The sequence below is a fragment of the Aethalodelphis obliquidens genome, unplaced genomic scaffold (assembly GCF_003676395.1).
Source record: "Aethalodelphis obliquidens isolate GAN/ISIS:26980383/991018 unplaced genomic scaffold, ASM367639v1 scaffold10, whole genome shotgun sequence".
Taxonomy (NCBI): Eukaryota; Metazoa; Chordata; class Mammalia; order Artiodactyla; family Delphinidae; genus Aethalodelphis; species Aethalodelphis obliquidens.
Genome location: NW_020837954.1, coordinates 11,137,737 through 11,165,668, shown reverse-complemented (window position 1 = coordinate 11,165,668; position 27,932 = coordinate 11,137,737). Strand labels below are relative to the sequence as shown.

General features: G+C 37.4%; 1 protein-coding gene across 4 annotated transcripts in view; it reads left to right on the top strand.

Moving 5' to 3' along the window:
- Positions 1–27,863, top strand: part of SNX6 (sorting nexin 6) — a 55,076-nt gene extending 27,213 nt beyond the window's left edge. For 3 of the 4 annotated variants that reach the window (XM_027111044.1, XM_027111043.1, XM_027111046.1), the window contains 6 exons: positions 6,042–6,117; positions 7,631–7,670; positions 11,705–11,791; positions 21,056–21,215; positions 21,298–21,383; positions 26,299–27,863. In XM_027111044.1, coding sequence (XP_026966845.1) covers positions 6,042–6,117; positions 7,631–7,670; positions 11,705–11,791; positions 21,056–21,215; positions 21,298–21,383; positions 26,299–26,352 — 503 coding nt within the window. In that variant the 3' untranslated portion in view covers positions 26,353–27,863. The remainder of the gene's footprint in view (positions 1–6,041; positions 6,118–7,630; positions 7,671–11,704; positions 11,792–21,055; positions 21,216–21,297; positions 21,384–26,298) is intronic. The other variant, XM_027111045.1, reaches the window with a different exon arrangement.
- Positions 27,864–27,932: the final 69 nt, after the last annotated feature.

The following is a 27,932-nucleotide window of genomic DNA, read 5'->3' as shown; positions in this document are numbered from 1 at the left end:
CTGAACTAGCTGCTTTTTTTCATAAAATACCATTTTTACTATAAAGAACAACTGACAAACTGTGATTATTGAAACTTGAGTATTTGGTAGACATTTTATTAAAAATTAATTAAATGGGCCTCACACTTCATGGAAAGCAGCTGACGGTGTTTGTTGACAATGATAAAGGTCAGGCTTTCCAGCAGTAATTAGAATTTTGGAAAACTTGTATCAGTCACCATGAGCTTGCTTTTCAATAATTAAAGACTTAATGTGAGGAGATTGATGATAATATTAGTGTGATATTTTTGATATTATATACTGAAGTGTGTCAACATTTGGAAGATCTGTGTGATTCATTGAACTAGTATTTCCTTAATGATCAAAATTATGTATGTAAAAGATCTATTTAAAGTACAAGATAGATTAAAATGGGCTTTTTTTAACAGCTTTATATTGAGATATAATTGATATCAATAAGCTGCAATGTTCAAAGTGTACAGTTGGATAAGTTTTGACATATGTATGATATCATCACCACAGTCAATATAATGAACATATCCATCACCACCAAAAGTTTCCTTGTGGCCCTTTGTAATCGCTCCCTCCTGCGCCTGTCCCCAGACCACCGCTGATCTGCTTTCTGTCTGTAGATTAGCTTGCATTTTCTAGAGTTGTATATAAATGGAATCATACAGTATGTACTCTTTATGGTCTGGCTTTGAAATTCAACAAAATTATTTTGAGATTCATCCATGTTGTATGTATCAATAGTTCATTCTTTTTATTGCTGAGTAGTATTCCATTGTATGGCTCTACCACAGTTGTTTATCCATTCAGCTGTTGGTGGACATTTGGGTTGTTGCTGGCTTTTGGCCATTTGAAATAAAGCTGACATAAACCATCTGTATGTAAGTCTTTGTATGGACATATGCTTTCATTTCTCTTGGGTAATACCTAGAAGTAGAATGGCTGGGTCAAGTGTAAGTGTATAATTAATTTTTTTTTTAAACTTTTTTCCAAAATGATTGTATCACTTTACATTCCTACCAGCTGTGAACGAGAGTTCCAGTTGCTTCACACGCTTGCCAATAAAGATAATCAGTCTTTTAAATTTTATCCATTCTGCTAGGCCAGTGTGGTTTTAATTTGCATTTCCCAATGATTGATGATATTGAACATCTTTTCTTGTATAAGTCCTCCAACTTTATTCTTCTTTATCAAAGTCATTTTGGCCCCTCTGGTTTCTTTACATTTTCATATGGATTTTAGAATCAGTTTGTCACTTTCTACAAAAATGCCTGCTGGGATTTTGATTGGGATTGTATAGAATCGGTAGATTAATTTGGGGAGGATTGACATCTTAACACTATTGGTTCTTCTGATACATGAACATGGTATATATCTCCATTTAATTAGGTCTTCTCTCAGCAATGTTTTATAGTTTCCTTTGTACAGATCTTATACATCTTTAGTTAGATCCCTAATTATTTTTTGATGCTATTGTAAATGTTGTGTTTTTTACATTTCAGTCTCCAGTTGTTCTTTGCCAATATATAGAGATACATTGTATTTTCAGTGTTGAGCTAATAGCTTGCAACCTTACTAGATCAACTCAATTTTTAGCTTTATTAACTATTTTGTAGATTCCTTAGGATTTTCTGCATAGACGATCATCTGCTAATAAAAACAGTTACACTTCTTCCTTTCCAATTTGAATGCTGTTTATTTCTTTTCCTTGCCCCATTATACTATAGCTATACCCTCCAGTACAGTGTTGATGGAAGTGGTGAAGGCAAGCAACTTGGCCTTGTTTCTTATGGGGAAAGCATCAGTCTTAAGCCGTTAATTATGATAATAGATGTAGATTTTTCCTAGATGCCTTTCAAGTCAGGAATGAATGTTGGATTTTGTCAAATGCTCTTTTTGCAACAATTGAGATAACCATATGGTTTTTCTTTTTTAGTCTATTAATATGGTTAATGATGTTGATTGATTTTCAGATATTAAACCAACCTTATATTCTTGGGGTAAATATCACTTATATCATTAAATTTAATGTAATAGAGTACACAAAGTTCATTGATAGGATTTTAGATTCCCCACAGGAACTAACCCTTAAACTTAAACTGCGTGTTGAGTAGAGTATCCACAAGTTTCTGAAAATATTAGTAAAATGCCTCCTCCTTTTCCAACGACACATCTGTTTGAGGCTAGATTTTCTCCCGATACTTGAACAAAAACAACATATCACAGTAGAGGGAATGCAGAGCAGATAAGAGAATGGAGCTATTCTATTAATCCAGACGCAAAAGAGATTGGCAAAACTCTAACAGTGTCACTGTGCTCACTAATTTTAAAATATATAAATAGTTATTTTCATTTAAAATGTTATGTTAACTTATAATGGTTTATGGGACTTCCCTAGCAGTCCAGTGGTTAGGACTCCGTGCTTCCAATGCAGGGGGCACGGGTTCTATCCCTGGTCGGCGAACTAAGATCCCACATGCCCCATGGCCAAAAAAGAAAACCAAAACATATTAATGGTTTTAATACTGTTATTTTAAAATAGTAAATATTTAAAATTTTTGTTTTACTTTTTTAAAAATACAGTACATATTGATAGATGTAACCCGCATAAACAAAAGCTCTTTAGGGTCCTCAGTAATTTCTAAGAGTGTAAAGGAGTCCTAAAACCAAAAAGTTTCAGAGCCTCTGATATACAGACAGGTCAGTAGGTACCTAGAAGTACGAACCTCCGTTTTGGGGTATTGTTACATACTCTAATAGAAAGGAGGAAGTAAAGAAGTCTCAGGCCTGGTAACTTCTATTCTTGTGTCATTCTTTTGAGAGAGTTAAGAGTTCTTTTTGTATTTTATTTTCCTATATCTTTGTGATTTGCAGATTCATTCTAATGAAGTAGTAGTTCTTAGCTGCCTGTTCAGTAGTTAAGAACTATATAGTCAAAGTGTGGGAAACTTGAATTCCTTCCTAAATTCATTACTGATTTGCTTTAGAGCCTTGGGCAGTTCACATAATTAGTCTTGTGTTGGTTTCCTTGTTTATAAAATGGCATTAAGGATAAAATATCTCATACTTTCACTCCTCTGTTAAGAAAAACTTTGTCCCAACCCATCCTCTCCTGGCCCCTCCATCAGGACGCACACTACTCCCTACTCCACACACACCCAGAGTCACACAGTGCACCGTGAGGGCTCCAGCGGCACCCTGTGTGCCTTCCTAGGAAACCCCACACTCCACCCGCCCCCACTAGGCCCTGGCCCCAGCCTGTAGGCACACCCCCTTCCCCAAAAAAAGAAAAACTTTGTAAATACGAAATGGTACATACTAGTATTGATTGTAATAATTAGGAATACGTTTAAGTTTAGATTTGTTGATTTAAAAATGGAAGCGTACTATATATACTTTTTAAATTTCTTAAAAAGTTATTTAATTCATAAACATTGGCATATCTATTATGTGCCAACCATCATGTTAGATATCGATGATTTCAAGATGAAGAAAATAACAGTCTTTGCCATTAAGGAATTAATAATTTTGCAGGTGAGATAAACACTAAAAGCAAAAAATTACAATATACTGTAATTAATCCTGTCATAGAGGTGTATATTAGTGCCATGGAAGTATAAAGAACTATAGGAATCATCTGTTAAGAAAACAGAATATTAGTGATTCTTACTGATTCTATTTGACCAAGTGGAATGGTGTTTTAGGGGAGATGATAGTGATCCTGTTTTACAAAAATACGACTGTTGGGCTTCCCTGGTGGCGCAGTGGTTGCGAGTCCGCCTGCCGATGCAGGGGACATGGGTTCGTGCCCCGGTCTGGGAAGATCCCACATGCTGTGGAGTGACTGGGCCCGTGAGCCATGGCCGCTGAGCCTGCGCGTCCAGAGCCTGTGCTCTGCAACGGGAGAGGCAACAACAGTGAGAGGCCCGCGTACCGCAAAAAAAAAAAAAAAAAAATACGACTTACATATAATTAATTACCTTACATATATAGTGGACCCTTGAACAACACAGGTTTGAGCTATGTGAGTCCATTTATATGCAGATTTTTCTTCAGTAAATATGTAGTATTGTAAAAGTACTACACGGTCCGAGGTTGGTTGAATCTGCAGGTGCAGAACCGTGGATACAGGGGCAACTATAAAGTTAAACAGGGAGTTTTCACTGCGGGGAGGGTTGGCACCTGTAACCCCTGCATTGTTCAAGGGTCGACTGTAATAAAATTTTACAAAATTATAAAGTAAAAACTATTTTTTCATAATTAATGAACTTAGCCTGGATTATGAAAAATTAAGCTTTTCAACTTAATAATTTTATAAGTCACTGTGATTTATAAAATCAGGACAGTTTGTATATTTTTCGTGATCACAATGCTGTAATAACGAAAGAGGGTAGTGTTCTCAAAGCCTAATGTTAGTTAGAATACAGGAATTTCTTGCTCCAAAAAATAATTTCAGGGTCAGCCTAAGCATAAACTATTAATGTATTCAATATTAAACACAGAAACCATTTTTGATTCCTACCTGTCAATAAACCAACCTTTAAGTGATTTTTGAGTATTTTTTTTTTTTTCAACTTAACCTGTTAGGGTGTAGTGAAGAGTCTTATATATAAGTTACTGTTCATAGTCTGAAGTTTGTACTTGAAGTTCCTTTATAAAAGATATCAGGATAGAAGATTTGAGTAACAATAAGTAAGTAGTCACCAAATTTCAGCCATATAAGTTGAATGTAATTTTGTGCAAAATAAGAAAGTATAATGTAAGCATTACTGTTTTGTTAGGGGATAAACACATAAAAGCCTGGTAAAAATACTACTAGTATAAGTGGGAATACAAAGTAGGCATGTCTAGGATTTCATTAATGATAGCAAACATTTGTATAGTACTGTATACACTATGTGCCAAGTTTATAGTAATGTTTACTAACTCATTTAGTTCTCCAAATAATTATGTGAATTGGGTACCATTATTATCCCTTTTTCCAGATGAGGAAACTGAGGCACAGGCAGGTTAAGTGATATGCCCAAGGTCATACAGCTGGTAAATTGGGAAGCTGGGATTGGACAGTTTGGTTACAGGTCCATGCTCTTAACCATTGCACTATGCTATTCCTTTTCTGAAATTATAATCTTTTCTCAACAAGGGCATTGTCCTGTGGGGCAAGCCTTAGGAGGAGTACTGTGCTGATGTTGAGTACTTTGCTTCCTAGCACCCAAGGGTAGTGGTACTACCATTCATCTAGCTTCCCAAGCTCCTGCCTCAGGTCTACTGTTTGTAAATCTTACCTGTTACATTTCCTAAATATCTTCCAGCTTTGTTAGTTCCTCTCTGCTCTTAATGTTTCCACTACCTTGATCCTGACCCTCAGCATCTGACACAGCAGTTTCCTGGTTGGTCACTGTGCCTTCTGTGTCTCTCCACTATTAGTCTTTATTCAAGGCAGCAGAATTTTTTAATCTAAAATCCTTATCAGGTTGATTGCACCACTACTAGGATTTTAAAATGTTTAATAACACCCATTCCCACAAGATCAGGTCCAAACTTCATCATGGCTTACAAAACCTTTCTTTCCCCCAAGATGCTTGGAAGAAAAATAAATTGATTTTTCCATCTTCAACCCTCTCCACTCCCCTCTGTACCCTGCAGTGCCATAGTCCCAGAAGGCTCTCTGAAAATACTTTGCTCTTTTATGTCTCCCTGGCCTTTTTCCATGCTCTTCCCTTTATCCAGAATGCACTCTCCTCCTCTTTGCCTAGTAAGGATTTGCTCATCCTGCGAGCTCCAACTCCTATAGTGTCTGTAAATCCTTCCCTGACCTCCTCAGGTGAAATCATCTGTTTCCCCTGCTCGCGATGTAGTTTATACCTACTTCTAATATAAAATTCATCATTTTGTATTATTGTTTTTGTCATTTCTTTCACTAGACTTTGGGCATCTCATATTACATACACATTTTTTTGACAGGTAGGTATTCAGTAACTATTTTTGAATCAATGAATAAATATATTAAATTCTTAAAACTTTTTCCATAGGTGCTGCAGATGATTACAATAGAATTGGTTCTTCATTATATGCTTTAGGAACTCAGGATTCTACAGATATATGCAAGTAAGCATTCTGATTTAAAACATTAAATATAAGTAAAAGAAAATTTTTGTTGGCAGCTCAGGCACACACAATACTTCTGACCCAGCAGGCATTTTGGAATATTTTTGTCAAAACACGTTGATAATATGGAGCTTCTTTATAAACTTACGTCAGTGTCATTTTTCTCTTCCCTTTCCCTCCTTTTTTTTTAAATCTGAAATAAAAATCGACCTTAGTATATATAATTTTAACATTTACAGTGTTTCATTTGATGAAAATTTGCCAATTTGTATGTGTGAAAGAGACAGAATTTATGTTTAAATGTTCTTAGATTTTTATAATGTTTATTATAAATAAGAAATGCTGTTTTAGAATATATATATACACACATACGTATATATATATACACATATACATATATATACACACACATACACACATACATATATATATATTTCGTTGGAGGCCAGATTTCAATGTACCATAAATAATCTTAGTTGCTCCGATAATGTTTAAACCCAGCTCTCTATTGAAAAATAATTCAAACACATTTTAAAAATTTTAAGTGGAAAAACTATTTTCATAGTCCATGCCTTTCTCCAAACCACATCCTTGAACTTTTCTATAGTATATCCTGTCTCAGTAGACATGTCAGATCCAGTTTTTCAGCAAATCCAGTTTTTCAGCAAAACGCTAATTAACATGCTACCTTCCCAAAGAGTTAGTTCTTAAGTATTTGATAAGAAGGAAAAATGTCAACTTTGCCATGTGTTATCTTTTATAAACCTCTCAAAGCAAGTTCTTTTTAGTAATGTGAAGTTCATAAAATTCATTTTAGCTTTCGATAGTATTTGCCCTAATCCAAATATAATGTCATCGATAATTACATATTTTACAGGATACCATTTAATAGTTTGGCATGGGGATATTTTTTTAGTTGGTGTCAGCGTTTGAGAGATGGGCTTTTTAATTAATAGTGAAAGTGGGGGCTTCACTGGTGGCCTAGTGGTAAGGACCCTGGGCTCTCACTGCAGTGGCCGGGCTCAATCCCTGGTTGCAGAAGATCCTGCAAGCTGCCTGGTGTGGCCAAAAAACAAAGTGAAAGTGAGCTATGAAGTAGAGATTGGCTGTTCATTTGTGTTGTTTTCCAAAACAAAGCAGCTCCATTTGAAAGTATTTAAGACATAACTCTTTGGATGTCATTGCCCTGTACTTCCGTAATAATTTAAAGGTATGGTTTTATTTAATATTATGTGGCATATTACCAAAGGATATCGAGACAGATTTTTTAAGTTTTTAACATATGGCTTAGACCGCCACCTTGAAATGGGAAGATTTTCTGTAATCGTATGTCAAAAGGAATCTGTTACATGGGTGGACGTACAGAGATTTTTGTTGAACTAAATGAAGTCTTCAGTGAACAAGACAAATATTGTAATGAGGTAAGAATGTTCATTATTAATCTGGTTTGGGGTATATTCTCTGAACATTTGAAATAGAAAATTATTTATGATGAAATATTTTTCCTTTCCAGGTTTTTTCTTAAAGTTTCAGAACTTTTTGATAAAACAAGAGTAAGTACTAATAATTAACCTTTGGGAGTCTAAATCTCTGCAAACGGTAGTGTTTAACTTGTTGGGCTGTGTTTAACTTTATTGAGGAAGATGAGTTATACTTCAAAAGGTTGAAGAGGCAGATTTAAATTTGGAAGTAATGAGAGTTTTTCAGGAAATTTAGTTTTTGTTATGGTCTTTTGGTATATGTGTAAAAGTTCATACTCTTGATCAGAAAACGTGTTCATTAGGAGGCTGGGTTTATTTTTATGAAAGATCATTTTTTTCCTGGGGCTTTGTAAGCTAGAAGAAAATCTTAGATTCACTATAACTTTACCAAGATTATTGCTTTTGATCCCCCATGACACCCTGCTTTAAAAAAAGAGTTGTATCAACATAAGACAAAAATATAACTGCAGAAAGTTTTCATTCATAGTAGTAATAATTTAATACTGATATAGTCTTGGTTTTCAGGGGTCATGTTAATTTATGATCATTCTATCTATCAGTTGATAGTGAAAATGTTTACTAGATTTGTAATGGTACTTAGCTGAGAGTCGTGGTGGCTAGTCCGTTGTAGAAATCAGATTTCATCCTGACCTTGGCAGTTGAGTAGTGGAGACAAGTTGAAGAAAAGGAGATACTCTATCACAAAGGAAAAAGTTCTTAAATATGTAAGTAAATGTTATACTGGGGCCATATAGCTCATTATTCTGCTTTGATATTTGTGCCAGTGAGCATTTTCTGGGAAGATATAGTTGTTTTTGTGTGCGTGTTCATTTATATCAAAAGAATAGGAATCTATCACAAACAGCCTTATGTGTCAATTCTTTTGGAAGCAGATGTCAAGGTGGGATTAAATGTACAAGAGATTTATTGTGAAAAACAAAGAGGAACGAGCAGGAGTAGACAGGAGGGGAGCGTTCCGATAATAGTGCAGGTCTACACCTGCAAAAGGAGAGGGAGAGGAAGGAGGACTGTGTAGCAGGAGTTTCAGACTATAGCGCAGTCCTAAGAAAGCTTTGTCCACGTCAGAGGGGAGTGCCTGAGCCAGAGCTGCCCATTAGAGGAGTTCTACATCAGGCAAGAATGGGCTGGGTGGGGAGGATGGAACATAACTTTCGTATGAACATGGTTCCAGATCCAGAGATACTGCAGTTGGGGCTATCAGTCAGCTGTGCTCCTTGCAGCAGACATTTCTCTTGGAGATCTGGGTGGCATATTTCCATAGCCCCAAAATTCTTTATTTCCTTTAGCATTTGCACGTTGTTCTGGTTATTATTGCTGTGTAACAAACCATCCTAAAGTCAGTAGCTTTAAACAGCAACCATTTTAGTATGCCAGTGAACTCTGGTTCAGGAATTCTGAAAGGGCACAGCAGGGATGGCTTGCCTCTGCTCCATGATGTCTGGGGCCTCAACAGGGAAGATATGAAGGCCGGGGCCTGGAATCATCTGAAGGCTCTTTCACTCATATGTCTGGGGGTTGATACTGGCTATCAGCAGGAACTTCTGATAGGGCTGTTGGCTGTGACACCTACATGTGGCTTTCCCATGGAGCTGCTTAGGCTTCTTCACAGCATGATAAAGAGGTTCCAAAAGCGAGTATCCCAAATTATGGGAAGTAGAAGCTGCTAGTTTCGTTAGACCTGGGCTTGGAAACTGGCGCAGCATCAGTCCTGTATTGGGCAAGCAGTCTGAGAGCCCAGATTGAAGGGGAGAAGACACATACCCTACTTCTTAATGGAAGGAGAGGAGCCCTATTTAAAAGCACTGAACATCATCTAGCATGTCAAGAAGTTCTGTAAGTTTGTTTCTCCATAAAGAAACTTCAAGATTTTTTCAGAACTTTTTATTAAAGTGTATTATACATGTAGAAAAAAACACATAACAGAAGTGTACAGCTCAGTGAAATGTCACAGTTTAACACACTGTGTAATGAACACCCAGATCAAGAAATGGAACATTACCAGCAACTCAGATGCCCTGTTCCCCTTCAGCTGCCTTCTGAGTCACCACCTCGGCCGCAAGGCTAACCACTGTCATAGCTTCTAACAGCAAAAATTAATTTTATTTTCATATTTTATGTAAATGGATTATGCAGTATATATCCTTATGTCTGGTTTCTTTTACTCAATATTACATACATAAGATTCATTGGTGTTGCATGTAGGTATAGCTCCTTCATTCTTATTGCTGTATAGTTTTCCATTGCAAAAAACATACCTAATTTTATTATCTTTTCTACTGGTAGGCATTTGGATAGTTGCTAGTTTGGGGCTCTTTACAAAGAGTACTGCTAAGACCATTCTTATTTATCTTCAGCTGAACATAAGTATTCATTTCTGTTGAATGTATGTAACTAGGAGAGGAAGTGATGGTTCATAGGATATCCATGTGAAAAGCTTTTTTAGGTACTGCCAAACTGTTTCCCAAAGTGATTGTAACAACTTACATTCCCACCAGAATGAATGTGAGCATCTCACTGCTGCACAAGGTTGTAATATTTGGTATTTTAGCTGTTCTGGTGGATGTGTAGGATTTTTTTTATTTTAACAACAATTTCAGAGTCGCAGAAAAGTTGCAAGAATAGTACAAAGAATTCCTCTACATGTGTCACCCAGATTTTCTTAATGTTAACATTTTCTACATTACTTAAAGTTCTTTTATTCCCAGAAGTCCATGTTTATTGTTTTTTGCCCTTTGTGCACATTTCTCTCTCTCTTTTTTAAAGATAAGAATCAATTTTAACGTACCAGGACTTCCCTGGTGGTCCAATGGGTAAGACTCCACGCTCCCAATTCAAGAGGCTGGGGTTCAATCCCTGGTCTGGGAACTAGATCCCACATGCCTTAACTAAGAGTTTGCATGCCTCAAGTAAAAATCCTGCACTTGGCAAAAAAGATCCTGCATAATGCAACTAAGACCTGGCACAACCAAATAAATAAATATTTTTTAAAAAAATTTTTAATGTACCAATACGATTATCAGTGATTCTCCATACTGTCATCAATATCTAGTATAGAAATGTTCCCAGTTGTCTCATAAATGGCTCTTTACAGTGGACTTTGTTTGAATCGGGATCCAAACAAGGTTCCCACATTGTATTTGGTTGACATAATACATTCTTCTTTACTCTCTGTCTCTCCAGACTGAATGAAGAGTTCTCATCTTTTTCTTTTTTTTTTTCTTTTTTTTTTTAAATCATCCTTGTTTTTATTTATTTACTTTATTTATTTTTGGCTGCGTTGGGTCTTGATTGCGGCACACAGGATCTTTTGTTGCGGTATGTGGGCTCTTCGTAGCGCAGGCCGGCTTCTCTCTAGTTGTAGCGCATGGGCTTCTTGCTCGTTGTGGTGCTGCGGGCTCCAGGGCATGTGGGCTCTTCGTCGCGGTGCACAGGCTTCTCTCTAGTTGTGGCATGTGGGCTTCTTTCTAGTTGTGATGCAGACTTCTCTCTAGTTGTGGTGCACGGGCTCCAGAGCATGTGGGCTCTGTAGCTGTGGCATGTGGACTTAGTTGCCCCGTGGCATGTGGGATCTTAGTTCCCCGCCCAGGGATTGAACCCTTGTCCCCTGCATTGGAAGGCAGATTCTTAACCACTGGACCACCAAGGAAGTCCCGAGTTCTCATCTTTTTAGTCAGACTTAATGTTTTAAAATTGTTTTCTGGTTGTCCACAGCAGAAGGATTGGTTTGAATTACCTAGTCTACTGCTGTTGCCAGCCTCTATTACTTTATAATCATGTGTACATATCAATTGCCATTGAAATGCATAGAGAGAAAAATACAGGTGAACCTGAAATATGATATTGAAACTCATTACAGCCAAGAACTTGAGTCAAATATAGAATCCTTCCGTAAATTCACTAATCTGTTCATTTTTTTGTCAGTTACAAAAAAAAAACTAACAAAAGAGAAGGAAAGGAAACTTAGTTTAAATAGGAATTGATACTGTAGTTATTTATAACTAATATTTTTACAATAATTAAGAAAGAAAACACTGAGTATAGAATGTAAGTACTGATTAAATACCCAATTTTTTCCCCTTTTTCAGAAAATAGAAGCCCGAGTGTCAGCTGATGAGGACCTCAAACTTTCTGACCTTTTAAAATATTACTTAAGAGAATCTCAAGCTGCTAAGGTAACTATTCTTTTTTTTTAAATGGACTGCTTTACAAAAGCCATCATCTCCTTAGAGGTTGTTAGACTTAAGATTGTTAAAGATGACTTATCTCTTGATTTTAAATTATATTTTTAAGTATGATTTTTTTTTTCTCCTTTTATAAATTGTAGGTCAGGGAACCCCACATAAATGTTTCCTCTATAAACTCCTGATAGAATTTGTCTAGAAATTTTTTTTAATTGAATTTGGTATATTTAGTCAGGTGAAATACCTGCAAAAACAAAAGTAAAACCCCCAAATAACAGTTGTACAGCTAAAGGATTCCTAATTTTGTCTATCTAAGTCCTCTATTGAGGGTGAGAGAGCCATAAAACAGAGAAGTATGTTTTATTTTAAGGTATTTCAAGTTTCCTTTTGGAAATCTATGTGCAAAACTAAAACTCTTACTAATCAAAAAAAAGTTTAATAAAAACATCTAAAAAGCACTGAAAAGTTAGTGGCTCAGATACTCCAAATTCCATGTTAATTTATGAATTGAGATGTTGTACAGAAAATTCCCATCTAATCATGGGATTGCTGGGTCATATGGTAGTTCTATTTTTAGTTTTTTAAGGAACCTACATACTGCTCTCCATAGTGGCTGTATCAATTACATTCCCACCCACAGTGCAAGAGGGTTCCCTTTTCTCCACACCCTCTCCAGCATTTATTGTTTGTAGATTTTTTGATGATGGCCATTCTGACCAGTATGAGGCGATACCTCATTGTGGTTTTGATTTGCTTTTCTCTAATGATTAGTGATGTTGAGCATCCTTTCATGTGTTTGTTGGCAATCTGTATATCTTCTTTGGAGAAGTGTCTGTTTAGGACTTCTGTCCATTTTTGGATTGGGTTTTGGGGGGTTTTTTTGATATTGAGCTGCATGAGCTGCTTGTATATTTTGGAGATTAATCCTTTGTCACTTGCTTTGTTTGCAAATATTTTCTCGCATTCCAGGTGTTGCCTTTTCATCTTGTTGATGGTTTCCTTTGCTGTGCAAAAGCTTTTAAGTTTCATTAGATCCTATTTTGGGTTTTATTTCCATTTCTCTAAGAGGTGGGTCAAAAAGGATCTTGCCGTGATTTATGTCATAGAGTGTTCTGCCTGTTTTCTCTAAGTGTTTTATAGTGTCTGGCCTTACATTTAGGTCTTTAATCCATTTTGAGTTTATTTTTGTGTATGGTGTTAGGAAGTGTTCTAATTTCATTGTTTTACCTGTAGCTGTCCAGTTTTCCCAGCACCATTTATTGAAGAGGCTGTCTTTTCACCATTGTATATGTTTTTGCCTCCTTTGTCAAAGATAAAGTGACCATATGTGAGTGGGTTTATCTCTGGGCTTTCTATCCTGTTCCGTTGATCTATATTTCTGTTTTTGTGCCAGTACCATACTGTCTTGATTACTGTAGCTTTGTGGTATAGTCTGAAGTCAGGGAGCCTGATTCCTCCAGCTCCGTTTTTCTTTCTCAGGATTGCCTTGGCTATTCAGGGTCTTCTGTGTTTCCATACAAATTGTAAAATTTTTTGTTCTACTTCTGTGAAAAATGCCATTGGTAGTTTGATAGGGATTGCATTGAATCTGTAGATTGCTTTGGGTAATATAGTCATTTTCATGATGTTGATTCTTCCACTCCAAGAATGTGGTATATCTCTCCATCTGTTTGTATCGTCCTTGATTTCTTTCATCAGTGTCTTATAGTTTTCTGAGTACAAGTCTTTCGCCTCCTTAGGTAGGTTTATTCCTAGGTACTTTATTCTTTTTGTTGCAGTGGTAAATGGGAATGTTTCCTTAATTTCTCTTTCAGATTTTTTATCATTAGTGTATAGGAATGCAAGAGATTTCTGTGCATTAATTTTGTATCCTGCTATTTTACCAAATTCATTGATTAGTTCTAGTGGTTTTCTGGTAGCATCTTTAGGATTCTCTGTGTATAGTATCATGTCATCTGCAAACAGTAACAGTTTTGCTTCTTCTTTTCCGATTTGGATTCCTTTTATTTCTTTTTCTTCTCTGATTGCCGTGCCTAAAACTTCCAAAACTATGTTGAATAATAGAGGTGAGAGTGGGCTCCCTTGTCTTTTTTTTTTTTTTAAGTGAAATGTGATTTATTTCAATGTTTTTTGTTATTTTTTTATTTTTGACTGTGTTGGGTCTTTGTTTCTGTGCAAGGGCTTTCTCTAGTTGCGGCAAGCGGGGGGCCACTCTTCATCGCAGTGTGCGGGCCTCTCACTATCGTGGCCTCTCTTGTTGCGGAGCACAGGCTCCAGACGCGCAGGCTCAGTAGTTGTGGCTCACGGGCCTACTTGCTCCACGGCATGTGGGATCTTCCCAAACCAGGGCTCAAACCCATGTCCCCTGCATTGGCAGGCAGATTCTGAACCACTGTGCCACCAGGGAAGCCCCAGCTCCCTTGTCTTGTTCCTGATCTTAGAGGAAATGGTTTCAGTTTTTCACCATTGAGAATGATGTTGGCTGTGGGTTTGTCACATGTGGCCTTTATTATGTTGAGGTAGGTTCCCTCTGTGCCCACTTTCTGGAGAGTTTTTATCATAAATGAGTGTTGAATTTTGTCGAAAGCTTTTTCTGCATCTGTTAAGATTATCATATGGTTTTTATCCTTTAATTTGTTACTATGGTGTATCACATTGATTTGCATATATTGAAGAATCCTTGCATTGCTGGGATAAACCCCACTTGATCATGGTGTATGAACCTTTTAATGTGCTGTTGGATTCTGTTTGCTAGTATTTTGTTGAGGATTTTTGCATCTATGTTCATCACTAACATTGGCCTGTAGGTTTTTTTGTGACATCTTTGGTTTTGGTATCAGGGTGTTTGTGACCTCGTAGAATGAGTTTGGGAGTGTTCCTTTTTCTGCTGTATTTTGGAAGAGTTTGAGAAGGATAGATGTTAGCTCTTCTGTAAATATTCGATAGAATTCACCTGTGAAGCCATCTGGTCCTGGGCTTTTGTTTGGTGGAAGTTTTTGGTTTTTTGTTTTTTTTGGTGGAAGATTTTTAATCAGTTTCAGTTTCAGTGCTTGTGATTGTTCTGTTCATATTTTCTGTTTCTTCCTGGTTCAGTCTTGGAAGCTTGTACTTTTCTAAGAATTTGTCCATTTCTTCCAGGTTGTCTATTTTATTGGCATACAGTTGCTTGTAGTAGTCTCTCATGATCCTTCGTATTTCTGCAGTGTCAGTTGTTACTTCTCCTTTTTCATTTCTAACTCTGTTGATTTGAGTCTTCCTTTTTTTCTTGATGAATCTGGCTAATGGTTTATCAATTTTGTTTATCTTCTCAAAGAACCAGCTTTTAGTTTTATTGATCTTTGCTATTGTTTCCTTCATTTCTTTTTCATTTATTTCTTATCTAATCTTTATGAATTCTTTCCTTCTGCTAACTTTGAGGTTTTTTGTTCTTTTCTCTAATAGCTTTAAGTGTAAGTTTAGGTTGTTTATTTGAGATTTTTCTTGTTTCTTGAGGTAGGATTGTATTGCTATAAATTTCCCTCTTAGAACTGCTTTTGCTGTATCCCATAGGTTTGGGGTCATCATGTTTTCATTGTCATTTGTTTCTAGGTATTTTTTGATTTCCTGTTTGATTTCTTCAGTGATTTCTTGGTTATTTAGTAGCGTATTGTTTAGCCTCCATGTGTTTGTATTTTTTACAGTTTTTTTTCCTGTAATTGAAATCTAGTCTCATAGTGTTGTGGTCAGAAAAGATACTTGATACAATTTCAATTTTCTTTCAGCTGTTTTTCTTTTTCAATTTTCTTAAATTTACTGAGGCTTACCGAGGCTTGATTTTACAGAATAATTTTACTGCCCCAGAAATCCTGTGTTCCATCTATTCACTCACCTTCCTCCTAACCTCTGTTGATTTTTTAATTGCTTTCATAGTTTTGCCTTTTCCAAAATGTCATATAGTTGGGTCTTTTCGTATTGGCTTCTTCACTTGGTAATGTGCATTTAAGTTTCCTCTATGTCTTTTCATGGCTTGATAGCTCATTTCTCTTTAGCACTTAATAACATTCTGTTGCCTTGATATATCAAGTTTATTTATCCACTGACCTACTGAAGGACATCTTGTTTGCTTCTAAGTTCTGGCAATTATCAGTACAGCTGCTGTAAACATCAGTGTGCAGGTTTTTGTGTGAACATAAGTTTTCAACTCCTTTGAGTAATAAATAGCAAGGAGCACAATCACTAGATCGTATGATAAGAGTATGTTTAGTTCTAACTGTCTTCCAAAGTGCCTATATCATTGCATTCTCACCAGCAATGAATGAGAGTTCCTGTTGCTTAACATCCTCACCAGCATTTGGTATTGTCAGAATTGTAGATTTTGGCCATTCTAACAAGGTGTGTAGAGGTATGTCGTTTTAATTTGCATTTCCGTGATGACATTTGATGTGAAGCATCTTTTCACAAGCTTATTATATGCCACCTCTGTGTCTTCTTTGGTGAGGTGTCTGTCTTGAAAAAAAAGGTCTATGGCCGATTCTTTACTTTGGTGGTTAAGTTTTAAGAGTTCTTTGTGTATTTTGGACAGTAGTCCTTTTTATCAAATATCTTGTAAAAAATTTTTCTTGGTCTGGTGACTTGTCTTCTTGACACTGTCTTTTGCTGAGCAGACATTTTTTATTTTATTTTATTTTCTTCTTTTAATTTTATTTATTTATTTATTTTTGGTCGCGTTGGGTCTTTGTTGCTGCGCGTAGGCTTTCTCTAGTTGTGGCAAGTGGGGGCTACTCTTTTTTTTTTTTTTTTTTTGCGGTACGCAGGCCTCGCACGGCTGTGGCCTCTCCCGTTGCAGAGCACAGACCCCAGATGCGCAGGCCCAGTGGCCATGGCTCACGGGCCCAGCTGCTCCGCAGCATGTGGGATCCTCCCAGACCGGGGCACGAACCCACGTCCCCTGCATCGGCAGGCGGACTCTCAACCACTGTGCCACCAGGGAAGCCCCAGGGGACTACTCTTTGTTGCAGTGCGTAGGCTTCTCATTGCGGTGGCTTCACTTGTTGCAGAACGTGAGCTCTAAGTGCGCGGGCTTCAGTAGTTGCAGCACGCAGACTCAGTAGTTGCAGCACATGGGCCCTAGAGCACGCAGGCTTCAGTAGTTGTGGCACATGGGCTCAGTAGTTGTGACACACAGGCTCTAGGGCACGTGGGCTTTCCGTAGTTATGGCACGCAGGCTCAGTAGTTGTGGCTCACGGGCTGTAGAGCGCAGGCTCAGTAGTTGTGGTGCACAGGCTTAGTTGCTCTGTGGCATGTGGGATCTTCCCGGACCAGGGCTCGAAGCCATGTTGCCTGCCTTGGCAGGCGGATTCTTAACCACTGTGCCACCAGGGAAGTCCCAGCAATTTTTAATTTTAAAGAAGTCCAACTTACCAATTATTTCTTTCTTGGATCATCCCTTTGGTGTTGTATCTAAAAAGTTATCACCACGTGCAAGGTCATGTGGATTTTCTCCTGTGTTTTGCATTTTACATTTAGGTCTATGATCTATTGAGTTAATTTCCATGAAGGGTGTAAGGGCTGTGTATAAATTCGTTTCTTTGCATGTGGATATCCAGGTTTCCCAGCACCATTTGTTGAAAAGATTATCTTTTCTCCATTGTATTGCTTTTGCTCCTCTGTCAAAAGATCAGTTGTCTGTATTTGTGTGAGTCTAGTGCTGGGCTCTCTCTATTCTGTTGTATTGATCTATTTGTCTGTTCTTTGACCAGTACCACACTGCCTAGATTACTGTAGCTTTATAGAAAGGTTTAAAGTAGGTAGTGTCAGTCCTCTGACTTTGTTCTTCTCCTTCACTGTTGTGTTACTCTGTGTCTTTTGCATTTCCACACAAACTTTAGAGTCAATTAGTTGATGTCTACAAAATAACTTGCCAGGATTTTGATTGGGATTATGTTGAATCCATAGATCAATTTGGAAAGAACTGATTTTGACAATATTGAGTCTCCCTATCCATGAACATGGAATATCTCTCCATTTATTTAGTTCTTTGATTTCTTTTATCCAAGTTTTGTAGTTTTCCTCAAAAGTTGTACATGCTTTGTTAGATTAATACCTAAGTATTTCATTCTCTGGAGTGCTAATTAATGTAAATGGTATTGTGTTTTTAATTTCAAATTTCACTTGTTCATTGCTGGTATACAAGAAAGCAATCTACATTTGTATACTGATGTTCTCTTGTAAAACTTTATTATACTCATTTATTAATTCCAGGAGTTTTTCTGTATAAACAGTCTTGTTATCTGGCATCTGTAAACAAAAGACAGTTTTGTTTCTTCCTTTCCAATCTGTATACTTTTTATTTCTTTTTCTTATTGCATTAGCTAGGACCTACAGTACAATATTGAGAAAGAGTGGTGAGATGGGACATCCGTGTGTTGTTCCTGATATTAGTGGGAAAACTTCTAGTTTTTCACTATTAAGTATGATGTTAGCTGTAGGTTTTTTGTAGATGTTCTTTATCAAGTTGAGAGTGTTACTTCTATTCCTGTTTTGCTGACGAAACAGTCAGTTGATTTTTGACAGAGTGCTGGGACAATATAGTGAGGAAAATAATAGACTTTCAATGAAAGGTACTGGGACAACTGAATGGTCACATGAAAAAGAATAAAGTTGGACCTTTCTCACACCATGGATAGAAAATTTACTCAAAATGGATCAAAGGTCTAAATGTAAGAGCTAAAACTATAACATTTTTAGAAGAAAACATAAACATAAATCTTCTTGATTGCCTTAATTAGGCATTGATTTCTTAGCCATAACCAGAAGCATACCAACCAAATAAAAATAATAAATTGGACTTTATTAAAATTTTAAAAACTTTTGTTTAAAGTTTTTTGTATCAAAAACACTATCGAGGGCTTCCCTGGTGACGCAGTGGTTGAGAGTCCGCCTGCCAATGCGGGGGACACGGGTTCATGCCCCAGTCTGGGACAATCCCACATGCCGCAGAGTGGCTAGGCCTGTGAGCCATGACTGCTGAGCCTGCGCGTCCAGAGCCTGTGCTCCACAATGGGAGAGGCCACAACAGTGAGAGGCCTGCGTACCGCAAAAAAAAAAAAACACTATCGAGAAAAATATAAAAACCCACAGACCAGGAGAAAATATCGGGTTGACCAGAAAGTTCATTCTGGCTTTTGCATAAGATGTTACAAACAAACTTTCTGACCAACCCAATATTTGGAAATCATGTAAGTCCCTAATAAGCGACTGGTATTCAGAATATATAAAGAACTCTTAGTAAAAAGACAAAGAGTCCAGTTAAAAAGTGGGCAAAAGACAAAAAAGATATACAAATGGCCAATAAATATGTAAAAAGATGCTCAACATCTTTAGCCCTCAGGGAAATGCACATTAAAACCACAGTGCTATATCACTTCACACCTACTAGGTGGCTGTAATCAAAAAGACATAACAGTATTGACAAGGATGTGGAGAAATTGGACCCCTCATATAGTTTTGGTGGGAAAATGTAAAATGGTGTGGTCACTTTGGAAATAATCTGGCAATTTCTCAAAAGATTCAACATAGGGCTTCCCTGGTGGCGCAGTGGTTGAGAGTCCACCTGCCGATGCAGGGGACACGGGTTCGTGCCCCGGTCCGGGAAGATCCCACATGCCGCGGAGCGGCTGGGCCCGTGCATCCGGAGCCCGTGCTCCACAACGGGAGAGGCCACGACAGTGAGAGGCCCACGTAACGCAAAAAAAAAAAAAAAAGATTCAACATAGAGTTACAAGGTGACCCAGTAATTCCACTCCTAAGTAATGAGGTATGAAAGAGAAATGAAATGTGAAAACATGTCAGCACAAAAACTTGTACACACATGTTCATAACAGCATTATTATGAAATAGCCAAAAAGTGGAAACAAACCAAATGTCTGTCAGCTAACGAATGGATAAATCAATGTGGTATGTCCATACAATGAAATATGATTTAGCAATAAAAGGAATGAAGTACTGACTCATGCTATAAAACGGATGAACTTGAAACTTTATGCTAAGTGAAAAAGCCAGACACGGGAATTCCCTGGCGATCCGGTGTCTAGGGCTGTACACTTTCACTGCTGAAAGCCCAGGTTCAATCCCTGGTCAGGGAACTAAGATCCCACAAGCCGCAGCACAGCCAAAAAGGAAAAAAAAAAAGGCCAGATACAAAAGGCCACATATTATATGATCCCTTTTTAAAATATTTTATTTGTTTATTTGGTTGCGAAGGGTCTTAGTTGCGGCAGGCGGGCTTCTTAGTTGCGGCAGGCGGGAGCCTTAGTTGTGGCATGCACGTGGGATCTAGTTCCCTGACCAGGGATCGAACCCGGGCCCCCTGCATTGGGAGCGTGGAGTCTTATCCACTGCGCCACCAGGGAAGTCCCTGATTCCTTTTTTTTTTTTTTTTTTTTTTTTTTTTTGCGGTACGCGGGCCTCTCACTGTTGTGGCCTCTCCCGTTGCGGAGCACAGGCTCCGGACGTGCAGGTTCAGCGGCCATGGCTCACGGGCCCAGCCCCTCCGCGGCACGTGGGATCTTCCCAGACCGGGGCACGAACCAGTGTCCCCTGCATCGGCAGGCGGACTCTCAACCACTGCACCACCACGGAAGCCCCCTGATTCCTTTTTTAATGAAATGTCCAAAATAGGCAAATCTATAGAGACAGAAAGCAGATTAATGGTTGTCCATGGCTGGAGGTGGGGGTTGTGGAAGGAAATGGAGAGTGACTGCTAAAGGACCTGGTTTCTCTCTGGGTGACGAAAATGTTCTAAAATTGAAGCTAGTGATGGTTACACAAACAACTCTCTGAGCATACTACAAACCATTGAATCGTGCACTTATATGAGTGAGTTAGGGACTCCCCTGGTGGCACAGTGCATAAGACTCTGAGCTCCCATTGCAGGGGGCCCAGGTTTGATCCCTGGTCAGGGAACTAGATCCCATATGCATGCCACAACTAAGAGTTCACATGCCACAACTAAGGAGCTGGTGAGCCGCAACTAAGGAGCCTGCCTGCTGCAACTAAGATCTGGCACAACCAAATAAATATATAAATTTTAAAAATAAATGAGTGAGTTATGTGGTGATTTGAATTATATCTCAATAAAGCTGTTACTAAAAAAATTTAGAAGAATGACATGTGGCATTCACTGTGTGTTAGCTCTGGTGATGGGGGTGGCGGTGGCTGAGGGCAGCTACTAGAAACATGCAGCATATATTATCGTGAAGCATTCTGTTTTATAGGATCTCCTGTATCGAAGATCTAGGTCACTAGTGGATTATGAAAATGCTAATAAAGCACTGGATAAAGCAAGAGCAAAAAATAAAGATGTTCTGCAGGCTGAAACGTCCCAACAGTTATGTTGTCAGAAATTTGAAAAAATATCTGAATCTGCAAAACAAGGTACTCTTATATTAACCTTTAATCATAAGGTATGGTTTGGACTATTATATAAATAGTTAATCCTAATTTGTTTTGTTCACAGAGCTTATAGATTTTAAGACAAGAAGAGTTGCTGCATTCAGAAAAAATTTAGTGGAACTGGCAGAGTTAGAACTGAAGCATGCAAAGGTAGTATCATATTAAAGATTTAATAATTTAAGTGACATAATTTACAAATGAGTCAGTTATGAAACTTTTTACTAATTTTTAAAATAGAGAATCTTAGAATTGAGAGGGATTTTAAAGGTTATCTAATTTAAACAAGAAAAATATCTATAATGTCTCTAATGGTCAGCTTTGCAAAACTCTAGTACCTAATATGGAAAAACAGTATCATTTTTTGACTAGTTGTTAAAAAAAAAATCTTAATAAAAACATCACTTAAAATTTTATTTAACATTTGCCATCTTCAAAGGGACTGAAAATTTTAAATGTATTCAAAATTCCCCAAACTATAAATATTAAAGGAATTTTTAAAAACTTTTATGTTATTTCGTGATAAATTTATACCATTTATAAGTATAAAGTTATTAAAGCTTAAAACTACACTGAGATTTTTGGTATACTCTATAATGAGCACGAATTTACTTCTGTGTAACTTTGACATAAGTTTAATTCCTCTTTCACAGTTTACCCTTCAGATATTTACATCCTTCATATTCTCTATATATCTTCTTTTCTCCATGCCAGACATCCTTTGGCTAAATATTTTTCATCCCATACACCTCAACAAGATTTTTATTGTGTTATTGCCCTACTGTCATTACTCTTTTAAAATATTATACCTGAAAATGGAAACACATTTACATACATAGAATGATTATTGTTCACATTTCTTCTTACAGCATGTTTTATTCTATTTTTTTTAACTAATTTATTTTTTATTGAAGTATAGTTGATTTACAATGTGTTGGTTTCGGGTGTACAGCAAAGTGATTCAGTTATACATATATATGTATATATTCTTTTTCAGATTCTTTTCCCATAGAGGTTATTACAGAATATTGAGTATAGTTCCCTGTGCTATATAGTAGATCCTTGTTGTTTATCTGTTTTATATATAGTAGTGTGTATGTTACTCCCAAATTCCTAATTTATCCCTCCCCTCCAAGCATGTTTTATATGTATAAGATACGGGTTTTTTTGACTGCCATATTTCACCAGCTTGATTTGGCTATAATCACACTTTTTCTCTCTTTCTAAGTCACTTCTTGAACCTCCGCCCTGTGGTTGTGTGTTTAATTTTTTAGTAATTATTTTCATTTTTGTGGTAAAAAACACATAACATAAAATTTACCATCTTAACGATTTTTAAGTGTACAGTTAAGTAGTATTAAGTATATTCATGTTGTTGTACAATGGCTCTCTAGAACTTTTTCATTTATTGAGCACTTATTTTAAAAATGTAATTGCAGGCCACGTTTGTCTGTTAGATTGAAGCTTGCTCGTCTTAGCCCAGCGCATTGAGATCTTTTGGAAACTTGGGTTTGATCATATAGTATTTGACTATTATACTAGTTTATCCTGTCAAGTGATGGACATTTGTAATTTGTATGAACTCCCTTTTATGTCTTCATCTAAGTTCTGATTTAAAAGGTTGATCAGGATTAAAGGAATCACTATTTGTTAACCTACCTTTTGAAAGTAAGTGGCACCAAAAAAAATTTAGTTCCTTTCTTTCTATACTAATTAATATTAACTTATTAATTAATATTCTTTGGTTATAGTTATTTGGATAGTTAGGAATTCATTTATACTATTATCAACCATTATTTTTCCCATTTTATCTGTGAAGGACATAAGGAGTATCAAGTTACTTATTAAAATCAAGATATACGTTGTCTGATTTGCTGGGCTAATAACCCTGTCAGAAGAAAATGTATGGACCTCCCTGGTGGTCCAGTGGTTAAGACTCTGCATTTCCCCTGCAGGAGGCGTGGGTTCGATCCCTGGTCAGGGAACTAAGATCCCGCGTGCCATGCATTGTGGCCCAAAAAAAAGAAAATGTTTTTATAAGCCTGGCATGATTTATTCTTATTGAGCCTGTGTTGTTTTCCAGTGTTCACTGTTTTTGTTCTTTTTAAAGAGTTTATAAACTATCAAGGATTTTGTTATAGATTCAGGAGGGGTTGACAAACTACAACCTATTCTGTACAGCCTGTGAGCCAGGAATGGCATTCATATTTTTAAATGATTATAAAAAGATCAAAAGAATAATATTTCATGACGTGATAATTGTATGAAACTCAAATTTAACCTATTAAGGTTTATTGGAATACAGCCAAGCATATTCGCTTAAGCTTATTCACTTATGCTTTGTCTATGATTGCTTTCATGCTACTACAGCAAAGTTGAGTAGTTGAAACAGAGACCAAATGTCTCTCAAAGTCTAAAATGTTTACTGTTTAATAACCCTTTACAAAAAAAGTTTGCTGACCCTGCTTTAGATTGATGTCAGCCTCTGGTTTCCAGATTCTGTACTTTTTCAAATTCTTCCTGAAATGTGTTCTCTGTGTTCAAATTTCTGATAGCTCTTCTAGTCCAGTGGTTCTTAACTGGTGGTGATTTTGCCCCCAGGAGACATTTAGCAATTTCTGGAGACATTTGTGGTTGTCGCATCTGGGGGTGGGGGGGTCACTGCTGGTGTGTAGTGGGTAGAGGCCAGGAGTGCTGCTCAGCATCCTGCGATACACAGACAGCCCCCACGAGGAGGGATCACACAGCCCAAATGTCGGGAGTGCTGAGGTTGGGCAACTCTACTCTGTTGTCTGAGATTTCTTAATGACTTTGTAAATCTGAACAAAGTCTCATTTTGGTCCCAGGATCCACATAAATTATTCCAAAAAGAGTAGATAATAGTTAAATGTACAACAAGATGGTTTGAAACTACTTTGGATTTTATTTATTGTAACTGCTATATATGTCTTTGCCACATAATTGAAATCTAGTTAAGTAGGTAGTTAGGTCACTTTTGTGTCCTTGAAAATAGGCTCAGATTCTTTATTAAGGAAGTAAAAAATGTGTGATATGGGCAGTTAAAAAAAAAAAGTGATGAGCCAACTGTGAGGGTGTGATGTGAGTCCCTGTGTACCCCGCTGTAGTTGCAGAGTTAGGTCCACCTTTGGCAGGGCCAGTTTGGCAGGTGTCAGCCTGCAGAATGTGCATCCTGTGACTCAGCGGTCCCACTTGAGGAATATACCTGTAAGAAGTATATCTAAGAAGGTAATTTCATAACTATAGACAGGCTCAAAGTCATTTGTCACAGTTCTGTTCTTATACTGGCCAAAAATTGACAGTAACTTGAACACCTAAAAATGTTTAATGTTTATTTTTCACTTAATTTTAGATTTTCAGGAACATTGCAAGGAAAGTACAAAGAATTCCTGGATGCTCTTCACCCAGATTCCCCAAATGTGCATATTATCGCATCTGCTTTGTCCTTTTCCCTCCCTTCCTCCCCGTTTCTCTTTACACACACACACTCACACTCTCGCACACACCCCTGTACACACCTGTTTTTGTCTTAAACCATATGAGTAAACTGCAGATATGATGCTTCTTCTCTCTTTTATACATTTAAGTGTGAATTTCCTAAAATCAAGTAATTAAATACTCAGTACAGTTATAAAGTTGAGGAAATTAATATCAACATAATTCTGTTATCTAATCCAGAGGCCTTTATTCACATTTCCCCAGTTGTCCCAATAACGTCCTTAATGGCAAAAGGAAATTCAAGAGAACGTGTTGCATTCAGTGCACGTGTCTTCTTAGACTTCTGTAATTTGGAAAAGTTGCTGAATCTTTGTATTTCATAACATTGGACACTGTTAAAGCACAGGCCTATAGAATGCCCCTCACTTTGGGTTTGTCTAATTAGTGGGTTTAGGTTGTGCACTTCGGACAGGAATTCCACCCAGAAGTGATGTCAGATCTTCTTGGTGCATCTCGCAGGAGGAGGCACATGCTGTTGATCAGTTGCCTTACTGGCAATGTACAACTTTGATCATTTGCTTAAAGTGATGTCTGCAGGCTTCACAGTGGCAAAGTTGATATTTTATACTTTGGATTAAGAAGTGTTCTGCGGGGAGGTACCCGAGACTGTTAAATGCCCCATCAATTAACCAGCACCGACCAATAAAACTTTGTGCCATGGTGGGAATATTCTGTAATCAGCACAGCTTTGTGCCATGGTGGGAATATTCTGTAATCTGTAATCAGGAAGTCTGGGTTCTGTCCAGTGTGGTTGGCACTAGTCATGTGTGGCTATTGAAGACTTGAAATGTGGGTAATGCAACTGAGGAACTGAGATTTTATTTAATTTTAATTAACAGATTTTCATTATGCAGCTGCACATAGCTGATGGCTACAGTATTGGCATTTTAGTCCCATACTGCTTTTGGCATCCATTCATGATTTTTGCTTGAGTCAGTTTATGATGATGATGATCGCCAAATGGTCATTTTCAAATTCCATCATTCTTTATACATTTTAGTTGACTTTCTACTCTAAGGAGGAGGTTTTCCTTCATTCCTGTTTATATATTAATGTAATCTAAATATACTTAAATGTGCCTTTATATGTCTCTAAATGTGGGTACCAGTTCACATGTTTTACAAATGGACATTTAGGTATGAATTTTATAGAATACTTCTGTATGTAATCTTACTGTTTTTATAAAAAGTGCTATAAATCTAATGCTATATTTTAATGGCTAAAGGAATGTGATAAGAACCTGTCTTACAATCAGAACATACTCAGTGGTTTAATCTGCATACAAAGGGCATATTTTATAACCCTTACTAGAGCATGCCAAATATTAATATTGGTCTAGACGGAAATTTACTGAACAATCTGGTATGTGGAAAATACTGTGCATGGAACAAATTCTGTAATTTTACGTCTTTAAACCTTTATTTGTATATAATAAATGACTTTTCAAAATTCTGGCATCTTAAATGTAAAGTTACTTGATTTCTAATACTGTATATTTTCAGTAAGAGTCTTTCACACTGTTTGAACTTCATTTATTTTCCCTCCTTTTTAGGGTAACCTACAGTTGCTGCAGAACTGCCTGGCAGTGTTAAATGGAGACACATAAGCCACACTCTGCCTTCCAGTTAAAAAGGGCTGCCTTCCGTCAGATTTTATTTTTTTTCTTAATGATGCTAGACATTTACTGCTCACTGGAAACAAAAGAAACAGCTGACAAAGTGCATCTACTCTCCCTTTTTCTGAGAAACAATGGCGCGGTGCCGCCCTCGGGTGCTGTGGGCTGCATGATGGGACCTGCGCGCTTGCGCCTGCGCCGCGGACAGTTGATGATCATCGCGCCCTCCTCCTCTTCAGAAGCCCAAAGTACTGCCTTTTTTAAAGTAGCCTCTAGAACTGTGCTTATTTTATGAATAGTATTCCTTATGGCTGCTAATCTTATTTACTTTTAAGTAATTTCTGAAGTTTAACCCTTTCAAAATACATTGTGTAAACAAGATAAGGATTGCCGTTACCTTTTTTTGAATTTTGTTTTAAAAAAACATTGTACACCACCTTAGTTCTTGTATCCTGGTAAAGCATCTTAATGAGACTTATTTTTAATTAATGAACGTTTCTTAGAAGTTTTGGGACAGACTTTACGTAATCTTTATAAGTATGATTTCTGAAGAAAAGCAAATGCATTAGTATGTTTGCCTTAAACTTGTAGACTAAACGAACTATTGTCAAATAAACAGTGATAACAGTAATAGTTTTTAACTCTGGTCACTCTAAAATTTGGAGTAGCTATAGTCTACTCCTATATTATGCTTTTACAATGCAGGTCGTCTTAGTTTTTCTTTTTTCTTATTTCTTTTAAAATGGCATATCGAACCAAGTTCACCACTTCACAAAAGAATGAACTGCTTCTCTTTGTGCTTTTAGCACTTCATATAAGATGGAATTGGGCAGAGACAGGTTAGAGACAGCTGTTTCTAAAACAAGAACAGAGTATGGTCTGTTGTGCTTTCCAGGATTCCACCCCTAGTTCAGCTAATTAACCGTGCAACATACACCAGTGTATAGACTGGTATGTAGAGAGAAAGAGGAGTGCTATAGGGAGCAGCACTTGTCAGTGGGGGAAAAGTTGGAATATTTGGAATAAAAGTTGCAGTACAAAATGGATACTGTCAGTAGCTACATTACAGATATTTGGCCTTTCTAATGTGAACGAACATTGTTATTTCTAGTTGAAAATTAGATTGCATGGTTGGATTTTTCCACACTCTCTGTTTCCCATGTGGAAACCACAGGCATCTGAGTTGGTCACCCTTCCACCGCGTTCCTAGTTTGTTTTCCCAAACCGTTTTTAAGAACACCTACCTGGTTCTCAGGACTAGTCGCTATGATTCCAGCCTTTTCTGCTGCATGGCTCTTGCCTCACTGGTGTGCTGGGTCAGTGTTTCTCTCTTATTGACGTTCCTCAGTGCGTTTGAACTGTTGATGTTTGTGTTGCCTGAGAGATTGTTTTGTCCTCCATGTCCCCTTCACTGGTGAGAATATGCCCCTGCGATGCCCACCAGTGGGTGAACATGGGGTGGAGGGCCGTAGCTTCTGGATTCGGGAACAGTCCCTTCAGTGGCTGCCCTTGTGGCCTCAGACCACAAGGTTCACTCGACCTGTCTGCCTATTTCTCTACCATAAAAGACA